This window comes from Asparagus officinalis, chromosome 7 (assembly GCF_001876935.1).
Source record: "Asparagus officinalis chromosome 7, Aspof.V1, whole genome shotgun sequence".
Classification (NCBI taxonomy): Eukaryota; Viridiplantae; Streptophyta; class Magnoliopsida; order Asparagales; family Asparagaceae; genus Asparagus; species Asparagus officinalis.
Window position 1 is genome coordinate 136,650,112 of NC_033800.1, and position 22,654 is coordinate 136,672,765.

Below are 22,654 nucleotides of genomic sequence, written 5' to 3' on the forward strand. Positions count from 1 at the left end.
GATGAGATTTTTCAAACAATATAAACACAACGTTGAGAAATGACTGCATTACTTGCACCATATATTAAAATATTATGTGCGAACTAAGAAGAATTATATGATAACATTTGTATTTCTGTCATATATACGATGCCGAACAATGGCAGTAAAATGTACCAATAACCCGATAACGTAAATCTATAAGAAAAAATATCTACAAGTTAATTAAACTCCAAATTATCTCTCTGTAAATGGAATGTATGACATAATTTCACATACTGCGTTGTTTTTCTCCTTTCATTATGTCCCTCGAATAAGCAAACACAGAATTCGACGAAGAGGTCTCCCTGTAAATGGATATACCACACAATTTCACATAGGATAAAATTCCTTGCATATTATTCACATATGACTTGAGTCTTCTGAAGCATTAACAAGCAAAATAAACATTTTTATCACTCGCATAATTTCAGTACATACGAAAATAAAAACGAAAATATTTACAACAAAGCTCGAACACAACATTCCCTCCCAATTTAGCTATCTAGACTTCTTCAGATATTTACAACAAAACGAAAATAAAATAATCAAATTCATAGACGAATTTAATCGAATTGGGATCTTTGTTCTGATTAAAAGAGTTGGATTCATGGTTTCGAGATCCATTACCACTACCAACATCAGGATAAAAAGTTAAAAACGAAAATAAAATTAAAAAAAATCCACATGACAAGAAAAGCTAAAAGACTGCGGAATAAATTCTGGTGCGGGTGTTATACCTCGGCCTCGGCTTCGGCCTCGGCGACGGTGACTGGTGCGGGTGTCCCCCCCAAAGCCGGAGGTACATCTGGAGCCTGATCTTGAGGCGGAGTTAGATCCATGAAGTATTGAAGACCGCGGAAATGGGGAAACTGGTGCGGGTGTCGGCTGTCGTGGGTGGCCGCTGTCGGCTATCGTGGCCGTGGGTGGCCGCTGTCGGCTAAGGAGAGTGAGAGAGAGCGAGAGTCGAGGGATTGAGGGATGAGGCCGAGGGAGTAGCGGCGGCTGGGAGGAATGAGAGGAGAGGAACTGAGGAAATGAAAATAGGGTTGAGAATCTTGAGACTTGAGGGTTTGGGACGGGTCGGGTAAGTGGGTAACGCAAACGGGTGTGAAATTTGGGTGTGAAATTCGGTCGGTTCGGGTCGGGTCGGTTTGAAAAGTTGTCAACCCGACCCGAACCGCCTTATTCTTAAAACCGATTTTTTCGGGTCGGTTCGGGTCGGTTCGGTCGGTTTTTTCGGTTTGGACCGAACCGTGCTCACCCCTAATAGCAGGGGACAATAGTTATTGCTTGTCGCTACCTCAGAGTAAAAGCAGCAGCATCTCTTGGATATTTCTCCTCCGTGCTTCTCTCTTTCTCTCTCTTGCTCTTCCTTCGGTGGTTAGAAAGAGAAGCTGGTGAGAGGGCTTTGCCCTTGAAGATTCCTCGTCCCAAAATCAAAACCCAAAACAGAGATTTGCTCTCAATCTCTGTAGGATTGCCTACAAGGCAAGTAAACTCTTGCTCTTCATTGCTCCAAGCAAAATTCTCTCAGGTTTCTTTTCTATAGTGTAAAGTTTGCCTTTTTGTGATCTTTCATCAGGTTCCAGCTGTTCTCAATCAAAATTCATCCTGTTTCCGGATTCTTTACTGAAAATTCTCACATGGGTCTTCACCAAACTTGACAAAGATCAATCCTATCTGGTCTTGGATTGATAACCATCCAAATTTCTGATGAGGGTTTGCTACAGTCCATTGGTTTGCTCATCAAAGTCCTCTTTTGCCCACAACTCACCTTGCCCTTTGAAATTTGAAGATGTTAAGCTTGTTCCTTGTAGCCCATCTCCAGTTTCTATTGTTTTAGAGAAGAGGTCATTGGATGATAAGGTTGTCAATATTGAGAAGCATAAATTGGATGATGATAAAGTTGAGGTTGTTCGAAAGAGCAGCCTGAAGAAGCCTGCTGATCGCGGTGCGAAAAGGGGAAAGAAAGGGAATGTGAAGTGGATGGATTTCGTTGGGAAAGAACTCTTTGAGATTAGGGAATTCGAATCCTTGTAAGTTTGTTTCTTCTTCCTAATTCTTTAGCCTTATTATTTTTGTTATAATTCTAATTTGTGATACTATGTTTGATCTCAATTTGCATAGTGATGAAGAAGCTTGATAGGATGTTTTCTGAATATAATAGCCTGTTTCTTTGGTTAAATACAACTAGTCGAGGAAAAAGGATGCCAAGGTTTATTTAAGATATGGATAGGGAACATGTTCATGCTTTTGGAATTTTCCTTAAATGGTGAATCAAATATTTTGCTAGCAGAAATTGGATTACCTATTATTCTTCATTCTTTGATTGAGCACAATATGGCCATTTGTCCCAAGTTGCATGATGCTTTTGTGCATGAATGGCTTGTTGCCTTAAGATATGTAGCATGTTAGATTTCAGATTTGATACTTGGCTCTTTGAGCTTTTTCGGTAATCTTAATCACGTAGCTCTTATTTTTTGGTGAATAATTGGGAGGTAAATTTTGAAATAGAAACTAATGAATGGGTATGTTTATGCTGGGTAAATTTCATCAATCATGTGGTTTACCTATGCCTTGTGGACTTTATGCTTGAGCTGGATACCTATGTCTTTCTTTTGGGACATCAACTGGATATCTAACTCAGATGGTAAAATGGCACCCGGTTCATTGTGGTTTACCTCGGTCTTGTGGACTTCATGCTTGAAGATGCTAGATAAATGAATGATAACAGTGCTTATTGCTAAAGAGTAACAAGACCAGATGCTTAAATTATTGATAATATGCAAGCACTTGGTGGGTAACCTATTAGGAGCAATTGTCAACACAAACATCCTTTGACAGCATGACTTTGATGCCCGTATGGTGATACAACAAGTCTTTAAAAGTAGGATATGAAAGCACAAGGATACCATGTCTGTTTGTACGTGCAGACACCGAGATCCTTGTGACATTAAACTCCTGGTGATCTAAGACATCTCATATGTTAACAATTGAAATGGAAGCAAATAAAACCTTAGTGTCTTACATCTTTAAGTTCTGACCTATGTTACTTGGGTACTTCTATCTGAAGCTGTATCCATACCCGACTTGTACCCATACCCAGACCATGGCCCGGACCCATATCCATACCAAAACTCCTTGCATGTATGCTTACATTTATTTGCGCATGTACTCAATTATACAATACATGTTTTAATTTAAAGCACTCGTCATACACTTCTTGACGTATATCCTTCACTTCACATTCACTTTTCGAAACTCGATGGGCATAGGTCAGGTTCCGAACTATGATTTTAAAGATTTTTTTGGGTGTCTAGTTCAGCACCAAGCAGTTTTCCAATTTATAATCCACATAACAAAAGAAACATAAAAATATTTTAGGAATTTTAATTCTTCACGATATTTATCTCATATCAATTATTAATTTCAATGTATAATATATAAATGTGTATATAAATATTTATATAGTCGTGTCCCTATATCCTAACTTTTACTAATTTTTCGTGTCCCGTACCCATACCACTTCCATGCAACTTAGATTCGGATCAGAAGTGACTGGAGGAAAAGGGTAAATTTCGCAAATCCCCTTGATATTTAGGGTGTCTTGCACTAAACCCCTGAGACTTCGTGATTAGAGAAAGCCCCTTGAACTTGTTTTGCTAAAATAAAATGATTTGACGACAGTTAGTTCAACTTATCAAGCTTCGAATATGACCTATTGTTCTGGACAATTTTTCCATTGTACACTTTTAAATTTTGCTGTGAGAGTTTTTTCAGACTAGGGCACGCAAAGTAATGAGAGTAATTTAAACCTTATAAAGTCATTTATGACAACCTCCAATAGTTTTTGCGGGGAAGGGGAGCTTGTGTACAATTTTGAAAGGTCAGGTCTGAATCTGGTATGGTTGAGAGGGTTGAGGCCATGTTCATGTCTATATGCAACCATGCAAAGAACTTAGCGAAGCATTCAACAACTTGAACCTGAAAAGCCTTAACAATATAGCTAGGTATATGTTGTTTTCTTGACAATATAGCTAGGTATGTGTTACTTTCTTCAACCGAAACTCTTCTTTAGACACCGAACATAGTTTTGAGTTATGTACCAGTTCAGAGATATATTTGCATCGCTAATTTATCAATTGCAAATGCAGGGAATCAAGAGAACTGGACGAGAGACTTTATAGCTATCCAATTTGTACTTGCACCATCATGTGAAAACCGATCTCTGTAAATATAAGGGAAGAAAAGAAGCAGGAGTGATCTACGTAATGTTTTTTTTTTTTTTTTTACTTTTTATGGTTGTAGTCTGTGTAGATGTTGAACAAATGTTGCGGCCAAATTGAAGGGAGCAAATGCCGCAGCTTCCGTGAAGGAACTTGAAAAATAAAAATTAATGCCACCTCATCAAAAAGGGGCTGTTTCGTTCAAGCAAAAATATGGCATTTAGTGTGGATTGCAAGTTTTGGGATCAAAACATGAGTTTTTTTTTTTTTTTGGGATTCCATAGTTGGTGCTTGTTTCAAAAACATTTTTGAAATGTTGAATCCCAAAAGTGTAAAATATACCCAGTTTATAGAATTTGCGAAATCATTTCAATTAGAGAAGATTTGGCAAATCCTATAAATGGGTACGCTTACCTCTCTATTTATACCCTTGTATTTTATTTTTGTGTGGGAGGTGACCTCACCAAGGCAAGTAATCCACATCTTCTTTTTAAGAATTTGTTATCCTATAATTTGGGTTTGAACCAAACAAGATATTTCAAATTTTAGGATTTGCGTCTTATAAAAATGTTGAACCAAATAAAATATTAGAAATCCCGAAGTATGTATAAAACACTATGGATTTGAAGTTCTCTATGAGATTACAAATCTTAAAATTTTGAACCAAATAAAATATTAGAAATCCCGAAGTATTTATAAAGCGCTATGGATTTGAAGTTCTTAATGAGATTATAAGTCCTAAAATTTTGGCATTTGAACCAAACGACCCCTAACCATATGGTAATTTAGTTATGAGAAAATCATCTCCAATCTTGTTTTACCTGCTTGATAAAATCACCGCCCGTCTTTCATATTCCCCGTTTGCTTCTGGGCACAAGGTTGCTTTGATTTTGAAATTTCATAGAAGAGAAGCCTAACTATTTTTTCTGCTTGATAAATGGGATGATTATATCTCACTTTTTGCAACTGATAAAAGTTTCAACCATACGGTATAAATACAAGCTGTGTAACTTTTGCCCCAATTGGGTTTCAACCAAACACTGAATTTGCACTGAAAATGCATATCTACAATAATAATAAAAAAGATAATCCAAATGATAGAATTAGAGTTGATTTCTAGCAACAAATGTTGCGTGCACCAATCGTTGCTACAACATTTGCTACAATTCATTTTTGCAATGAACCAAACAACTCTTATGTAGTTGAGTTTCGATACTTGGATGATTTTTAAAGATCCAACTCCCATAATTCAAATTGTAGTTTATAGGACAATGAAGTTCAATGACCATCCTTGTGACATTAAACTCCTAGTGATCTAAGACATCTCATATGTTAACAATTGAAATAGAAGCAAGTAAAACCTTACCATTCCATTCTCACTTGACTTCATTCCCACGTACCAAACGAGGCGTTAGTGTCTTACATCTTTAGATTTTGATCTATGTTATCTGGGTAGTTCTACTGAAACTGAACCCATCCCGGACCAAGGGCCCAGACCCATATCCGTACCAGGACTCCTTGGACACTCCTTGCATGTATGCTTACATTTATTTGGGCATGTACTCAATTATACAATACATGTTTTAATTTAAAACACTTATCATACACTTCTTTGACTTATATCATTCACATTCACTTTTAGAAACTCGATGGGCATAGGTTAGGTTCCGAACTATTATTTTAAAGATTTTTTTTGGGTGTCTAGTTCAGCACCAAGCAATTTTCCAATTTATAATCCACATAACAAAAGAAACATAAAAATATTATAGAAATTTTAATTCTGGTACGTAACACATGAAAGAAAAACAATATTTATCTCATGTAAATTATTAATTTCTATATATAATATATAAAGATGTATATAGATATTTATATAGTCGTGTCCTCATATCCAACCTTTTATAAATTTGTCATAAATCCCTTTGACATTTGGGGTTTCTTGCACTAAACCCCCGTAACTTCGTGATTAGAGAAAACCCCTTGAGCTTGTTTTGCTAAAATAAAATGATTGACGACAGTTAGTTCAATTTATCAAGCTTCGAATATGACCTGCTGTTCTGGACAATTTTTTTCCATTGTAAGCTCTCTATATTTTGCTATGAGAATTTTTTCGGACCGAGGCACGCAGAGTAATGAGAGTAGTTTAGATCTTAACGCGATTTGTGATAATCTCCAATAGTTTTTGCTGGGGAGGGGAGCTTGTGTATAATTTTGAAAGGTCAGGTCTGAATTTGAGATGTTGGTTCACTGTAAATTTGTATGATCTGCCTATGTGACAAACAGTAGTAAAATGTATATATATCTAAATTGATACGAAATAGAGTAGCAAAGGTAACCACCACAACCAAATTTGCATTTCATGTGTTTGGTTTGCTAAATTATAATTAGGAAACATAAGTACATTTACATTAGAAAAAACTTACAGCAAAATAAAAATTAATGCCACCTCATCAAATAACCACACGGTAATTCAGCTATGAGAAAATCATCTCCAATTATGTTTTACCTGCTTGTTAAAATGTATATATATCTAAATTTTTGTGCCTAATACCTTCATACAGTATTGTGCTAAATTTGTAGCGTATGAAAAACAATTATCATGTAAAATTAAATAAAACAGTATACAAATATGAACAAATGAAATTTATGTAGTTTTTAAGAATTCATGATGGCAAGTTGACAAAAGGGGAATGAGATGGTTATATCTCATTTTTTTGCAACTCATAGCAGTTTCAACCAAACAGGATAAATACAAATTATGCAACTTTAGTCTTTTGCAGCATTTGGGATTCAACCGAACATTGAATTTGCACTTACTTGTCACAATGAAAAAATAGATAATTCAAGTAATAGAATTGAAGTTGATTTTCCGCAGCAAATGTTGCGTGCACCACTTGTTGCTACAACATTTGCTACAATTCAATTTTGTAATGAACCAAATAACCATTAGTGCACTAGTGGAAAACCAGGTATTCTTGTCGGGGAATCCCGTCAAGAATGCCTAATTTCCCGTCGGCGATATATATCCTTGACCGTCAGCCATCAAGGATAAGCCGTCAGCAATAGTCCCGTCAGAAAAGAATTATTCTTGACGGGGAGCTGTCAGTAATGTATTTTACTGACGGCAATACGTTGATGGCAGAAGCAGTCAGTGATAATGAACCATCGCCGACGGCAATCCCGTCAGCAATATGTTATTGCATGTAGATCGTGCTCCTAACATAAATCACGTTATTCTATTTAGATGTAAAAAGTATTTTCACATCCAACTAGAATTGTGTGAGTTTATATCAGAAGAGATTCACATCCAACAATATTAGACGGGAAACTAGGGGTAACGACTTCTGATTCATAAAATCATGATATATAACGCAATACAATCTCGATATATCTAACTAATCAAAATTTTCAGTTAAGATAACGGCTAAATATCAGTAAATCCCCATTAACTTTGGGACTATTATCAGATAACCCCCCTTAATTTTCAAAATATCAGAAAACCCCTCTTATTTTGATCCATATTAGGAAAGATAATTAAACTTAGGCGTCAACATTAAAACCCATCAATATCCAATTTTGAACTGAAGAATCAAAAAAGGACAAAAAATTACCGCTTGGATCTCCTGCACTACAATCCAAGAAAACGTAAGACCCGCTTGGATCTCCTGCACTGCAATCCAAGAAATCAAATCTCAAATCAGAAACAACAACAAAACCTAAAATCACAACAACAAAATTTGGGAGGGGTGATGGCGAGGGCGGCGGGCGGTGAAGTCGAGTGGGGTTCGGGAGGGGTGATGGCGAGGGCGGCGGGCGGTGAAGTCGAGTGGGGTTCGGGAGGGGTGATGGCGAGGGCGGCGGGCGGTGAAGTCGACTGGGGTTCGGGAGGGGTGATGGCGAGGGCGGCGGGCGGTGAAGTCGACTGGGGTTCGGGAGGTGATGGCGAGGGCAAGGTCGGTAGCGAGTCAGAGCTGAGAGGGGATGTCGAGGGCAGCGGCGAAATTAGGGTTTTTTTACTGTGGTAGAAACAACGAGAGGGGCTCAGTAAAAAACAATTTATATCAAACATCGCTGACGGGCTTCTCATCAGGAATGTTTATTTCCCGTAGGCGATGATCACATCGCCGACGGTTATAAGGCATTTGTGACGGCAATAACGCTGACGGGAATTCCCGTCAGCGATATAAACATCGCTGACGGTAAATTCCCGTCAGTGTTGTTGCCGTCAGCGAAACATGGTTTTCCACTAGTGGTGTAGTTGAGTTGAGATACTTGGATGATATTTAATGACCCGACTGGGCCGACTCCCATAATTCGAATTGTACTTTATAGGAAGTTGAATGGCTACCCTTGAGATGAGAAAGTATCCACTAGATCACAGGTCCATCGAGATAGGAGAATCCTTGGATTAGTGAAAAATAGAAGAAATTTAAAGATAAATGTACCAATTCAACCAAGATACGAGGATTGCTATAAAATAGAAGGAATTTGAGGATAAATATACTGATTTAAGGATCCTCGTTGTTGGCCACAACTTAAAATGTGTATGGTCCATTACAAAGTTTTCCTAGACTGTTTGGAATCTAATATGATCGAATTTTTATGAATATATTATTTGAAAGATCTTATTGTTTCTTTCCGTAAATGTTCCAAAAAAAAATCCTTGAGATAGCCCCCGTTAGTTTTTGAAATATCACTTAACCTTCTTAAATTTAATCAGATTATCGCACTAATTAACGTGGCTAGATTTGACTGTGTTGCAATTAATTTAATTGATGACTAATACAGTATGATATTATAATTATTAGAAGGTTCATTTGAAAATGGTATTTTGGTCTTTGTATTGGTTCATCTTACACCAAAAGAATGGAAAATATTTTGGAAAATTTTGGAGGGTTTTTTTAAAACAACCCAAACTAAGAGGGGTGTTAAGTGACATATTGTTAAAAGTTTTAAGGGTTATCTCCACATCAACGAAACCCAAAGGGGGATTTTGTGAAATTACCCCTTTTTCTTTCCTTTTGCTCCTTTTTGAATTTGTCAGCACGAAAATTGTCACGAGTTGAGTGCATCCCATGAACGGGCTCAGACCACGGAACGATTCACAATCCAATTACAGGTCCAACAGCGTAAAAAATAATCCGAAATTGAAGTCCTAAAACTAGTAGTAAATATTGTACACCTAATTAAAAAATTCATGATCCTTAATCTAAAAGGACTCTCTATTTTTGTAAAGTCGAATCCGTGAAGGGCTATGATTCCTCTCCAACTTGAAATTGGAATTAATCTCTATATAAGATGCTAGACGTCACCGTTCTTGAATTAAGAGATCATAATTCTGAGAAAAAGAGGAATAATTTTGCTCTAAGTTAGTTAAAAAAAATAATCAATGGGGATGATGAAAATTCCTCTATTTGTGATCTTGATCATAGCGTCCGCAGTGATTTTCATCGAAAAAACCTACATCTTACTACCGTTCCTCTTCCATGGGCTCTCCCGATCAACTATTTCCCTCTTTAATTTCAACACGCCTCCGGTGGATTTGTACGGTAATTACTGCATCATAGCAACTCAGGTTCAAATCCCGTTCCCACGAGTTTTGAGTTTTTAAGTAGTGGAAGTAATAATATTTCACAGCGATTTTATCCGAAAAGTCGCGGTAGTTTCGTAAAATATAAGAAAGCTTTCGAGTTTAATTCATGTGTAGTTTTTCCAATAGTATGTGATATTTTTCTTGTATACTAGAACAGTTTATGGCGGTCTTGCGTAAAAAAATCATTATTCCTGTCCTTTTCAAATATATTTTTTATTAAGTTCTCTTTATTTTTGCAGATCCTGAGGATATTTCGCTAGATCGTGTATATATTCCTCCGGCGGACGAAATACAAACCGTGATAGTTCTAATGTTTTGCTACGCTATCGTCTGTGGGTGTTTTATGTGGTTCTGCTGTTGGTTATACAGCGGTACGCAGCTAGGGAGATTAATGGGGACCAGAGAGTCAAGACACAGGACTACACAAGTTGCATCGGGAGTTGTGTAGTTTTGACTACAGGTTATGAAATATGTTGACTTGTTTTTTCTATGTATTTTGGTCAAATTTGTATTTCTTATGGGGCATCGAATCTGTTCCTTTGACACACGTGGAAGAATATTGGAGAGGTTTTTTTTATGTATTTGTACGTCTTATGAGACATTAAACCTAAGTTGTTTTGATAGATGTGGAAGAATATTGGGTCTGTGCGAGCTGTCCAAGTTATTTTGAATAGAATATACTTAGAGCTTGTTTGGATTGAGGGGAATAAGGGTGAAGGGAAGTTAGGAAAACCATTCACCTTGTTTGGGAACATTTAGGAGGTGAAGTTATTCACCCTAGTTCCCCTTGGTTCACCCCCTAATAGTATAAAATTTGTTACCCCCCAAATTGGGGTGTAACCAAGGGGAAGGGAACTCCCTTCCCTTCCCTTCCTGTCACGCCCGCTTCCCAAAATACAGGAGAATCGGAACGTGAACAAGCCCGCGACGTATTAGATTAAGGAGAATAAATAAAATAATCGTTTCTCCTCAACCTAATACGCTAATCGTCTGGAAATAAATACAATGCAAAGGCACAAGTCCCCGATCACAATCAATAATAATATAATAGACAAACTCAGAATAAAAAGAGACATATCACAAATGGGATATTATTCGAGACACAAAGTTTGGGTCAAACATGCCCTTATTACAAAACAGTCCAACTAAAATAAGAAAATACATAGTCCACCAAAATAAGAAGGAAGTACTGCAAAAATAACTAAGTCCCTCGAAAGACTAAAGGATAAGGTACTACATAAGTAATCTGGTGTCCATCAGTGACTACGTAAAAGAAAAGACTAAGCTTCCGTCTGTTCTTCTGTTCCACCTAGAAGACACTCCGACTGGGCCTGGGCATACTCCTGCTTTAATGCATCATCATACTAGACCTGTCCATCCTCTAAATATGACGTACACCAGAGAAAACAGGTGTACGTCAGTGTGTATGGCACACGGCAAGATCCCACAAAAAAAGTAGAAATGGTCGAACGACCAATACAAGAACAATAATAATAATAATAGTAATAATCTAAATGAAATACATCACTAAAATATAATAATCAGACTAAAATATAATAATCATAAGAATCTAAAATCGATCGGTAACAAGGTCATGCAACTAGCGATCAAACTAATCATCCAAGTAACGAGGTCATACTACTAGTCATTGTATAACAGGTCACTGGTACATATCTCACACAGAGTCAACGTTCATATCATTGGATAACTGACTGTTCACAAATCCCCTACGTGTATCCAATCCCGCTACACATGCGGCCTAGAGGACTACACGCAATCTGTTTTCTGCTTGGTTCGAACTTCAAACAGAACCCGGGTGACGAAATAAATTTCTCACTGACCAAAGTGATGTACACACTTCACTTTAGCCCTACAAACCAACCCCAGTGGCGACACCAACCACTGGAGTGAGACTGGAAGATACATCAACAGCCTTATCCGATCACATGAACCATGACTTTCCCACCCCAACTCTCTTGTTTTTCTAAATTAACATACACACAAGTTTCTACGTCTTAAACAGCACACACCAGGCCACACTAGTTATGAATTTCTAACGGTTCTCAAACATAACAAAGAGTAATAAATGCAACTAATCATATACAACAATATCATAGCATATCACATAATTAAAATTAAGAAACATAAATCATGAATAATTCATAATAATCCCTTTTCTAAAATAAATCCTTTAATTTTTTTTATAAATGGTCTAAAATAATTCCTTTTATAAAACTCTCTTAAATTATTAAAATTATTCTAAATTGATACTTATTCTAAAATAAATTCTTTTAAATTATTTATAATTATTCTAAAATAATTCTTTTGTCAAATAAATTCTATTAATTTATTATAATTACTCTAAAATGATTTTTCACCAAATAATTTATTATACTTATTTTAAAATGATTATTTTGTCAAATAAATTCTTTAAAATTATAAATTAATCTAAAATATTTTTATTTTATTTTATCTTTACAGTATCTATTATCACAATATTATTTTTGTACTTTTTAATATCATTCGTCAAATAAATCCGTGTAGGTCATCACAGTATATGTATTACAACGTGAATGGTCATACGTTATTGTTCACAGTCCATTTCGTTCATGACAGTTCTATACGTTATAGTTCTCAGTTCAATATGTTCACGACAGTTCTATATTTGTAACGAATAATTATTCGAGAAACGAGTTCTTATGCATAATTAATCTGTGATCAATCTAAAATTGTACTGAGCAAGAATAGAGATCTTGCCTCGGTTTCGTTGAATGAATCGACGTCGACGGTGCGAGACAACGGATCCGCGCTAGGCGACGAGCGCGAGGAGTGTGCTCGGCACGGATGGACTCGGATCTGGGGAGTTGGGCGAGCTCGGAGGCGACCGCGGTGGAGGTTGGCGGTTGTTGGCGAACAGGAGGAGGGCGGAGGTGGTCCGGCACGGTTCAAGGGTCGTCGGCGAGGGGAAAAGATGCTGGACGAGCTTGGGTGGGGCTGTGGTCAGGGAGGAGCAGCAAGAGGAGACTGGCAGCGGGTCAGGGGCGTCGAGCAAAGGCTGAGGAGAGGAGTTGGGGAGCTCGACTGGCGCTGGTGAGGCGACGGCAGAGGTGAGAGGCGGCGTGATGGACGAGGGACTGTTTGGGACAGCGGGCGAGAGGGGTGGAGGTGCAGCGCGGCTGGCTGTGTCGCGACGAGCAGGGAGGGGCGGAGGTGGTGCTGCTGGTCGTTAGGTTCGGTGGTTGGGCGGTCGCAGGAGCTTGGGAATGGGGACGGCGGCGGTGCGGCTTGGAGGTCGGGGTGGCCGTGGGTGAGGGAGCGGAGCTCTGCGCGAGCGCTGACTGAACCGGTGGAGGCGGGTTTGACGGCGAGGGAGGCGGCAAGCTCGGGAGGGCGGTGGCGAGGTCGGAGGACGGAGGAAGGAGGCGTGGGATCTGGGTTGGTGGAGTTGAGGCAGAGAGAGAGAGAGAGAGAGAGAGAGAGAGAGAGACTGTGAGCACGAGAAAGGGGTTGGGTGAGGGTTTAAATAAAAAATTTTCATAATAAAAAATTTAAGATATGATTGATTAGAAAATCATGAGCTGCTTAGTCTAAGTTTACGGTGCGCATGATTCATGAACAGCACAGATTGATTAGAAAATCATGAGCTGCTTAGTCTAAGTTTACGGTGCGCGTGATTCATGAACAGCGCAGATGATAGAGGTAACTGACGTGGATGGGGTTTATCTCCTATTGTATTATTTATTTATTTATTTATTTTAACAAAAATAATTAAAAGTTACAAAATGAATAACAAGAGTTAATTAATGATAATTTAATTTATAATTAGCTAAATAAATATAAATTTGGATTTTTAAATCATAAAGCTTTAACAATTATTAAAAGTTTTTTTTTCTTTTTTTCTTTTTTTTTCATTGATAAAATATTTAATTTATAATTAACAAAACTATTAAAATAATTATAAAATCAGATTTTTAAATCATAGAAAATTCTGGAAAATTGGGTAATTTATTACTACTCTTTTAAAAATAAAATTTAATATTTAAAATACCAAAAAAAATTATTTGAGTCAAGATCGAAAAATTTCGGTTATTACACTTCCCTTCTCTCACCTAGTTTCCCTTAACTTCCCTTTATCCCATTGAAATCCAAACACACCCTTAAGTGGACAAGAGATTATTGTTTTCATATCCACTTAAATTTTTACAAGAGCTTTACTCCTCCCTTCAATTATATTAATACAGAATATTTTATGTAAGGAGATTAGGGGCTGTTTGGTTGTAAGTTTTTACTATGTAAAAGGATGGAAAGTGTAAAAAAGTGGATCCCAATGTCAGCTTTCCTCCTTTTCAATTATTTGTTTGTAGTTGTAAAAATAGTGTAAAGTGATTTACTATACTGATGTGACATGTATTCACAAAGCTGACATATGTGTCAGAAGTGAGAGGGCTAGGCCAGTGAAATCATTTGACTAGGGACCACTGTCACGCCCCGCTTCCCAAAATACCAGGGAATCGGAACGCGAACAAGCCCGCGACGTATTGTTATCAATGTCACTTGTGTCATCCTCATCCTCATCATCATCACCATCATTCTCATTATTATTCCTTTTTCTTTTTTTGTCTCCACCTTTTCCAAAATCATTTGGAAAATCATTTAGAACAACAGAAATATTGTGACCTGTTAAGGCTCTGGGCTTGCTGCCATGCTCTACACTATTATCAAACCACGATTTCTTTCTTCGGTATGGATGTGAGGGTTTCAGAAATTTCCTGTGACCCATGTATGAAAACTTCCTGCTGAAGCGTAACCATCTATGATGTGTATTTTTCCCACATATAGGGCATGCTTTTCTTCCTTTTGTAGAACAGCCAGCAAGATTTCCATATGCTGGAAAGTCATTTATAGTCCACATCAACATTGTCTTCAAATTGAAAGTTGATTTGCTAAATGCATCATAAGCCTCAACCCCATTCTCCCACAACAATTGCAAATCATCTACAAGTGGTTGCAAATAGATATCTATGTCGTTTCCCGGTTGCTTTGGACCAGGAATCAGCAATGTTAGCATAATATTATCTTTCTTCATGCACAACATAGGAGGCAAATTATAATTCACAAGCATTACCGGCCAACAACTATATTTAGAGCTTAAGATGGAGAACGGGTTGAAACCATCAGTAGCAAGTCCAAGTCTGAGATTACATGGATCAGCTGCAAATGAGGGCCATTTATCATTAACCAGGTCCCAAGCTAAAGAATCAACAGGGTGACGCATTTTCCCGTCTGTGCTTTTGTTATCAAAATGCCATCTCAAATCTTTAGCCATTTGTGAAGACCTGAACATCCTTTTAAATCTAGGAATAATAGGAAAATATCTCAAAACCTTAACTGGAACGCCTTTTCTGATTTCTTTACTACGCTTATTTATCTTCCATCTTGAAGCACCACATGTTGGACAGTTGTCCAGTTCCTCATACTTCTTTCTAAAGAGACAGCAATCATTCACACAAGCGTGAATCTTTTCATACCCCATGTCAAATATCTTGAGGAAGCTTTTAATCGAGGCGGCTGAATCTAGCAAAACATTGTCCTTTGGCAACATACGTTTAATGATACCTAACAACTCATTGAAATGTTTACTTGATAATCCACTCTTGCCTGCCTTTGAGTCCATACAAATCTACAATGGCTGACAACTTTGTGTAACTTTCGCAGCCTGGATACAAAGGAGTTTGTACTTCTTCTAGTCTCCTTATGAACTCGTCACCATGTCCATGTTCAGAAGGTTCATTAATAGGTATAGGCTGAACAAGTTCTTCATCTATAAAGTAGGCAGCTTGGAATAAGTTATATGTCTCGTCCTTAGTGGCTTCATAATCAAGCTTCTCACCACTTTCTTGTTTCTCTCCATGCTTATTCCAATGTGATTTCATTCGGTACGAAAGATCCATCCCCTTTGTAACCAAGTGTTCAAAAATTGTACTTCCATCTTGATGGCTCATATTACGACATTCCGTACAAGGGCAGAACATCCTTGTAGGAAATCCCAAATTCTTTTCAGCTGTCTTTACAAATTGTAATGCTTTTTGTTGGTACTTAAGGGTGGATCTATGATTTTCAAAGAAAAAGAGCAAGAACAAAATACATTCCAGATCTAGTTAAATTACTACAACTTTACAAGTATTGGTGAACCAACAGATTAAGATATGATTCTTACCCGTGGAGCCACACCCACTCTTTTTCCTTCATCTTTTCAATGAAGATTTATGCAAGCAATGTCTAACATATGAAAACAAAAATAAACTAATGTCAACATATGAAAACAAAAATAAACAAAAATAAACTGGATGATATAAGGTATGAAGTCCCTTTTGCATGACAACTAACTGGTGGTTTCCATATATTCTTGCTGACCTACTAGTAGTGTTCTCTCATGTTGAATGTTCAAGACGTGGAAGTCTGTTGTTGTTCCAATTAAATTGGAAAGTATGCATGGGGAATGGTTTGAGGATTTGGTAATTGATTTAGTTTTCTCTTGCACTGGTGTTAGTTTTCTCTTGCACTGGATGATATAGTGTATAAAGTCCCTTTTGTATACCATTACAAAGTTAAATTTTATAACTTTATAAGCTTGGATGGCTTGTTGATTGTCTCATAGTAACAGAAAAACAAAATTAAACTAAACCCAGCCTAAAATCCCAAACCCATTCTCATTATCATACCAAGTATACCATTCGAATGAAACATATAATAAACTCAAATCCTAAACCCAGACTAAAATTGAACACCATAAACAAACTAATACGCAATTATCATTCAAATACCTAACAGTAAACAAATTAAACTCTTACCCAGTTATCAAATTAAACAAATTGAACAAATTGAACACCATAAACAAAATTAAACTCTTACCCAGTTATCAAATTAAACTCAACAAGAATTTCAAAAGGAATTTCAAAGGAATACTATTCTTCAGATTGCTCCCTGAGCTCCAAGTGCTCTGCATCACAAATAAACCACAAATTCATCACAACTAATCTCACAAAATAACTACCCAAAAAAATCAAAAATCAATGTTCCCCTTCCTTTTTCCTTGGATTTCGTCGTATTTTGCTTGAAGAACCTAGGGCTTCATCACTTTTTCTTCGAGGTATGTTCTTCTAACTCTCATTTCTTTTCACCAAGCTTATTTTTCCTTTGATTCTTGGTAAAAGCCAAGCCCCCTAGACCACCTCTTGGATATTTTCATGTTTTTATCTTAAAAACCTAACTTTCTTTTGTAGGATTTTCGATAAAAATCATTTTTTATCATTTCTCCCAAGAGATCTCATGCTTCCCGAGGTAGATCGGCCTCTCAAGCGGCCAAGAGAGAGGAGCCCGCTGTCACTTCATATGGGGGGTAATTTTTCCAAACTTTTGTCAATTCAAAAGTTAGAATTTTTCCAACTTTTCATGTAGATCCTCGTTTGTTCTCCTGATAAACACGTAAAATATGCATTATCTTAGTGTGTTTCAAGCATGATTTATGGATTTTTAATGCATATTTCGTGTTTAGATCGAGGATACTGCTGTTGTTTGTGTTCTTATATGTAGGTATTGGCTCAAGATTGAAAGATTTGATAATTGTTGGAAGTTATACAAGAGTTTGAAGCAACAATAAGATTTCGAAGGCATGGTTCGTGAAGAAAACGGATGCACGAGTATGAAGAATTGGAAATTCAACCATGATAAAGTTCGAATCAAGAAAACTCAAAAGATAAAAGTTGTAGATCTCTTCAACATGTTTCCAATTCAATTTGAATCACCTCATTCCGAGGTCGGACGCAAAAGTTATAGCCAAAATACCAAAAACTGAAGAAACAAGCACAAAATCAGCAAAACAGCCCCCACCACACCCTGGTGTGGTGCAGACCACACCTGTGGCGTGGGAATTAGTTATTTTCTAGATTTTTGTGGACATATAAATAGATGTTTTGACTTAGGGTTTTAGATATCTTTTGTTATGTTCTCTTAGCCATCAATTAGCAATTATTTTGGAGTTCAAGTATTGAAGAAAGATACTAATTTCTTGTACAAGATTGAATTGCAAGTTTTAATTTTGAAGATCTCAATTGAAAGACGGGTTAATTCTTTCCTCTCTTTGATTTATTTCTTCTTATGATTGATTTGCATAATTATTTGATATATTCTCTTATCCCAATCATGTATGAGTAGATTTCTTGTCTAGGATTGGGAAAGAACCTAACTTTTTGGTGATTGATGATGAATTGATATAGGTTCTTGGTGAAAGTTTAAATCTTTAAACTTGATTTCTAGTGTTTTTAATTTTGTTGATTCGCTTGATCACCGTATTAGCAATCATAGGTAATTAATTGAAGGACTGAAAGGTGAAGATTAATACCGGATCTCTAGAAATTAAGCAAGGAGCTCGAACCACGAAAGTAGGCTAGATTCCTTGGGGATTTGATTTGGGTTAGCATAAAGCTTAATGGGTTTAGCTTAATCTTAATTCCACGAAAGTAGGTTAATTAAGATTAATTAGGCACGATCTTTAGACCTTGAAAAAGGCTTTAGATTAATTTAGGCTAATTCACCCTTTTTAGTTTAAACCAACACCGAGAACTAAAATAATTCATCATTGAGCATCAAAGTTGTGGTGATAACCCAATCCTGGCTCTTCATTATATTGAATTCCACCTGATTAGTTATTATTTTATTTCTTTTAATTTTTATCTCTTCTAATTTACTCATTAGTTTAGCTAGTCTAATAACGTGAAATTTGGTAATTAACCCTAGTCCCTGTGGGATCGACCTTGATAGCTACAACGAGTCTGTGCGCTTACATATTTTGCCTATCAAGTTTTTGGCACCGTTGCCGGGGACTACGGTGTTAATATTGAGTGCTTACGTTATTAAACTAGACTAGATTTTTTTTCTCTTTTCTTCTCACTTTCTTTTATGCAAGGGAATCAAACAGAAGTAAACGACGAAAACAATCCTGAACTATCGGTGACTCTTGTAAACATAAGAAGGTCTATAAGGGAACAAAGGAACACAGAACAAGCTACGATGGGAGATCAAAATCAGCTTCTTAAGGATTTCGTAGCCCCAAATGCTCAAGGCACACAGTCAAGCATTACAAGGCCCAATGTTGAAGCTAATAACTTTGAGCTGAAACCATCACTGCTCTCAATGGTTCAGCAGAATCAGTTTGGAGGAGGTGCTACTGAAGACCCGAACCTCCACCTATCGATTTTCTTGGAGTATTGCGACACTTTGAAACTTAATGGAGTGACCAATGATGCTATTCGACTCAGATTATTTTCGTTCTCTCTAAGGGACAAGGCTAGGCTTGGTTGCACTCATTGCCAGCTGGGTCCATCACCACTTGGGATCATTTGTCCAGAGCGTTTCTTGCAAAGTATTTTTCTCCAAGTAAAACAGCACAGATGAGAAACCAGATCACAAGCTTTGTACAGAAGGAAGGAGAGTCACTTTATGAAGCTTGGGAACGCTACAAGGAATTATTGAGGATGTGTCCTCACCGTGGACTGGAGAAGTGGTTAATTGTTCACACCTTCTATAATGGGCTCACTTACAACACACGGATGACTGTTGATGCTGCTGCAGGAGGAGCTTTGATGAACAAAACAATAGACGAGGCATACACTCTCATTGAAGACATGGCTCAGAATCACTATCAATGGGCAAACGAGCGTGCTCCTCAGACATCAAAAGGAGGCAAGTATGAAATAGATGCTTTAGACCATATATCATCTAAAGTTGATGCTTTATTTAAGAAAGTCGAAGGCTTGAGTATTAATTCTGTGGCGTCTACTTCAATTTCGTGTGAGATATGTGGCTATGTGGGTCATTCTGCACTTCAATGTCAATTAGGAAACCCCCCATCCATTGATACTTCTGGTAATGAGCAAGTTAACTATGTTAATAACTTTAATCAGAAGGGAGACCCATTCTCCAATACTTATAATCCGGGGTGGAGGAATCATCCTAATTTTTCTTATAGAAACCCACCTGGAAATCCCATGCCTGCATCTAATTTTGGTCCACCTGGTTTTCGTGCTCCTCAATCCAATTTCCCTTCTCAAAAGTCAAATTTGGAAAATATGATGGAGAAGTTTGTGACGACTCAATCAAAATTGAATGAAGAGTTTAAGCAGCAACAACAAACCACGAATGAGGTGGTAAAACAATTGGCCTCTAAGATGGATTCCCTAGCTACGCATAACAAGATGTTAGAGACACAAGTCACCCAATTGGCACAAAATGTTAGCTCTTCCTCTAGGCCTTCAGGCATGCTACTTGGACAACCCGAGACAAATTCCAGGAGTCATGTGAATGCTATAACTCTTAGAAGTGGAAAACAATATGAGGGACCCAAGATGAAGGAAAATGATGGGGTGGATGGTCATCATGAAGAAAAAAAATGAAAATGTGATAGATGTGGATAATGAGACCCAAACACAAGAAGAAGAAAAAGTTGAAAAATATGTGGCCCCCGCTCCTTACAAGCCTCCTCTACCCTTTCCCCAAAGGTTAGCTAAGGCTAAGTTAGAAAAGCAGTTCAGAAAATTTTTAGAGATTTTAAAAAAGTTACACATCAATATCCCGTTCACTGAAACTATTTCTCAAATGCCTTCTTATGCTAAGTTCTTGAAAGAGATCCTATCTAACAAAAGGAAGTTGGAAGAATATGAGACTGTGGCCCTTACTGAGGAGTGTAGTGCTATCATCCAGAATAACCTGCCTCCTAAGCTTAAGGATCCAGGTTTATTTTCTATTCCTTGTGTTATTGGTAATGTCTCTATTAACAATGCTTTGTGTGATTTAGGTGCAAGCGTAAGTTTGATGTCAATGTCTATTTGTAAGAAGCTTGGCATAGGTGATTTGAAGCCAACCACGATATCACTCCAATTGGCGGATCGATTGGTAAAATATCCGGTAGGTATACTTGAAGATGTACCTATCCAGGTCGGTAAGTTCTTTATCCCGGTTGATTTCGTTATTTTGGAAATAGAAGAAGATTCTAACATTCTAATTATATTAGGAAGACCCTTTCTTGCTACTGCAGGTGCTCTAATCGATGTTAAAATGGAAGGCTCTCTCTAAATATTGGAGGGGAGACGGTAGAATTTGATTTAACCAATACTATGAAACTCTCTCTAACTGATAAAATTTGTTACAGGGTTGACGTCATTGACAAGTGTACCCATGAGCAAGTTGCAAACCATAACTCAGCTGATCCACTTGAGAAGTGTTTGGTATACGACAGTTCAATAAATGATGAAGACCCCGAGGTAGCCGCGTATGCTCAATCTTTAGAATCAACATCAACTGCTCCACTTCGAAATGCAAAGCTTGAAAGATTGATGCTAGAGACAAAAGGTTCTATTCGTGAAGAGGATAATGCACCAAAGGTAGAATTAAAACCCCTCCCTTCCTCTTTAAGGTATGAATTTCTTGGCCCTAATTTTACTTATCTTGTGATTGTGAATGCATGTCTGAATAAAAATGGAACTGATAAGTTGCTTAGAACACTTAGGATGCATCGCAAGGTCATAGGATACACCATGAACGATATTAAGGGAATTAATCCATCAATTTGCATGCATAGAATTCTCTTGGAAGATGATCATAAACCCTCTATAGAACACCAACGTAGATTAAATCCTAACATGAAAGAAGTGGTTAAAAAGGAAGTGCTTAAGCTACTAGATTCTGGGGTAATCTATCCTATTTCTGATAGTGAATGGGTTAGCCCGGTTCATGTGGTTCCTAAAAAGGGAGGTGTGACCGTAGTTAAGAATGCAAATAACAAACTTATCCCTACTAGGATGGTTACGGGTTGGAGGATGTGTATTGATTATAGGAAATTGAACAAGGCAACCCGAAAAGATCATTTTCGGCTTCCCTTTATAGACCAAATGTTGGAAAGGTTGGCTAGGCATTCATATTTTTGTTATTTAGATGGGTATTCGGGATTTTTCCAAATTCCTATCCATCCTAGTGACCAGAAAAAGACCACTTTTACCTGTCCCTATGGGACCTTTGCTTATAAGCGCATGCCTTTTGGTCTTTGTAATACCCCCGCCACTTTTCAACGATGTATGATGGCCATTTTCTCTGATTTTATAGATGATATTATGGGCGTGTTTATGGATGACTTCTCCGTGTATGGAACTACTTTTGATGGTTGTTTATCTAACTTGTCTCGAGTTTTGCAGCGTTGCGAAGAAGTTAATTTAGTCCTAAACTGGGAGAAATGTCATTTTATGGTAAGGGATGGAATAGTTTTAGGGAACAAGGTGTCTGAGCGTGGAATTGAGGTTGATCGATCAAAAGTGGAAGTCATTGAAAAATTGCCTCCACCAACGTCGGTTAGGGGAGTAAGAAGTTTCTTGGGACATGCCGGTTTCTATCGGCGTTTCATCAAAGATTTCTCAAAAATTTCAAAACCCTTAACTAACCTTCTTCTTAAAGATGCTACCTTTGATTTCACTGACGAATGTCTTGATGCTTTTTGCAGGTTGAAAGAAGCATTGATAACAACTCCTATTATGCAACCGCCGGACTGGAATCTCCCATTTGAAGTCATGACTGATGCAAGTGATTATGTGGTTGGTGCTGTGTTGGGCCAAAGGAAGAACAAGATAGTTCATGCAATTTATTATGCTAGTCGCACTCTTGATGAAGCCCAAGTTAACTACGCTACCACTAAAAAGGAGCTATTAGCAGTTGTATTCGCCTTTGACAAGTTCAGGTCTTACTTAGTGGGGTCCAAAGTCATCGTTTA

At 37.5% G+C, this 22,654-nt stretch overlaps 3 protein-coding genes across 3 annotated transcripts; all 3 read left to right on the plus strand.

Annotated features, from left to right (window-relative positions):
• On the plus strand, positions 1,349–4,621 carry LOC109850383. The gene is made up of 2 exons (XM_020420403.1): positions 1,349–2,057; positions 4,176–4,621. The coding sequence occupies exons 1-2, from the start codon at positions 1,735–1,737 to the stop codon at positions 4,237–4,239; spliced, it is 387 nt and encodes a 128-aa protein (XP_020275992.1). The 5' UTR covers positions 1,349–1,734; the 3' UTR covers positions 4,240–4,621.
• On the plus strand, positions 9,590–10,416 carry LOC109850905. The gene is made up of 2 exons (XM_020420989.1): positions 9,590–9,796; positions 10,080–10,416. Exons 1-2 carry the CDS (start codon positions 9,637–9,639, stop codon positions 10,286–10,288), a joined length of 369 nt encoding a protein of 122 aa, XP_020276578.1. The 5' UTR covers positions 9,590–9,636; the 3' UTR covers positions 10,289–10,416.
• Positions 19,290–20,291, plus strand: LOC109847841. Its single transcript, XM_020417078.1, has one exon. The coding sequence runs from the start codon at positions 19,290–19,292 to the stop codon at positions 20,289–20,291; it is 1,002 nt and encodes a 333-aa protein (XP_020272667.1).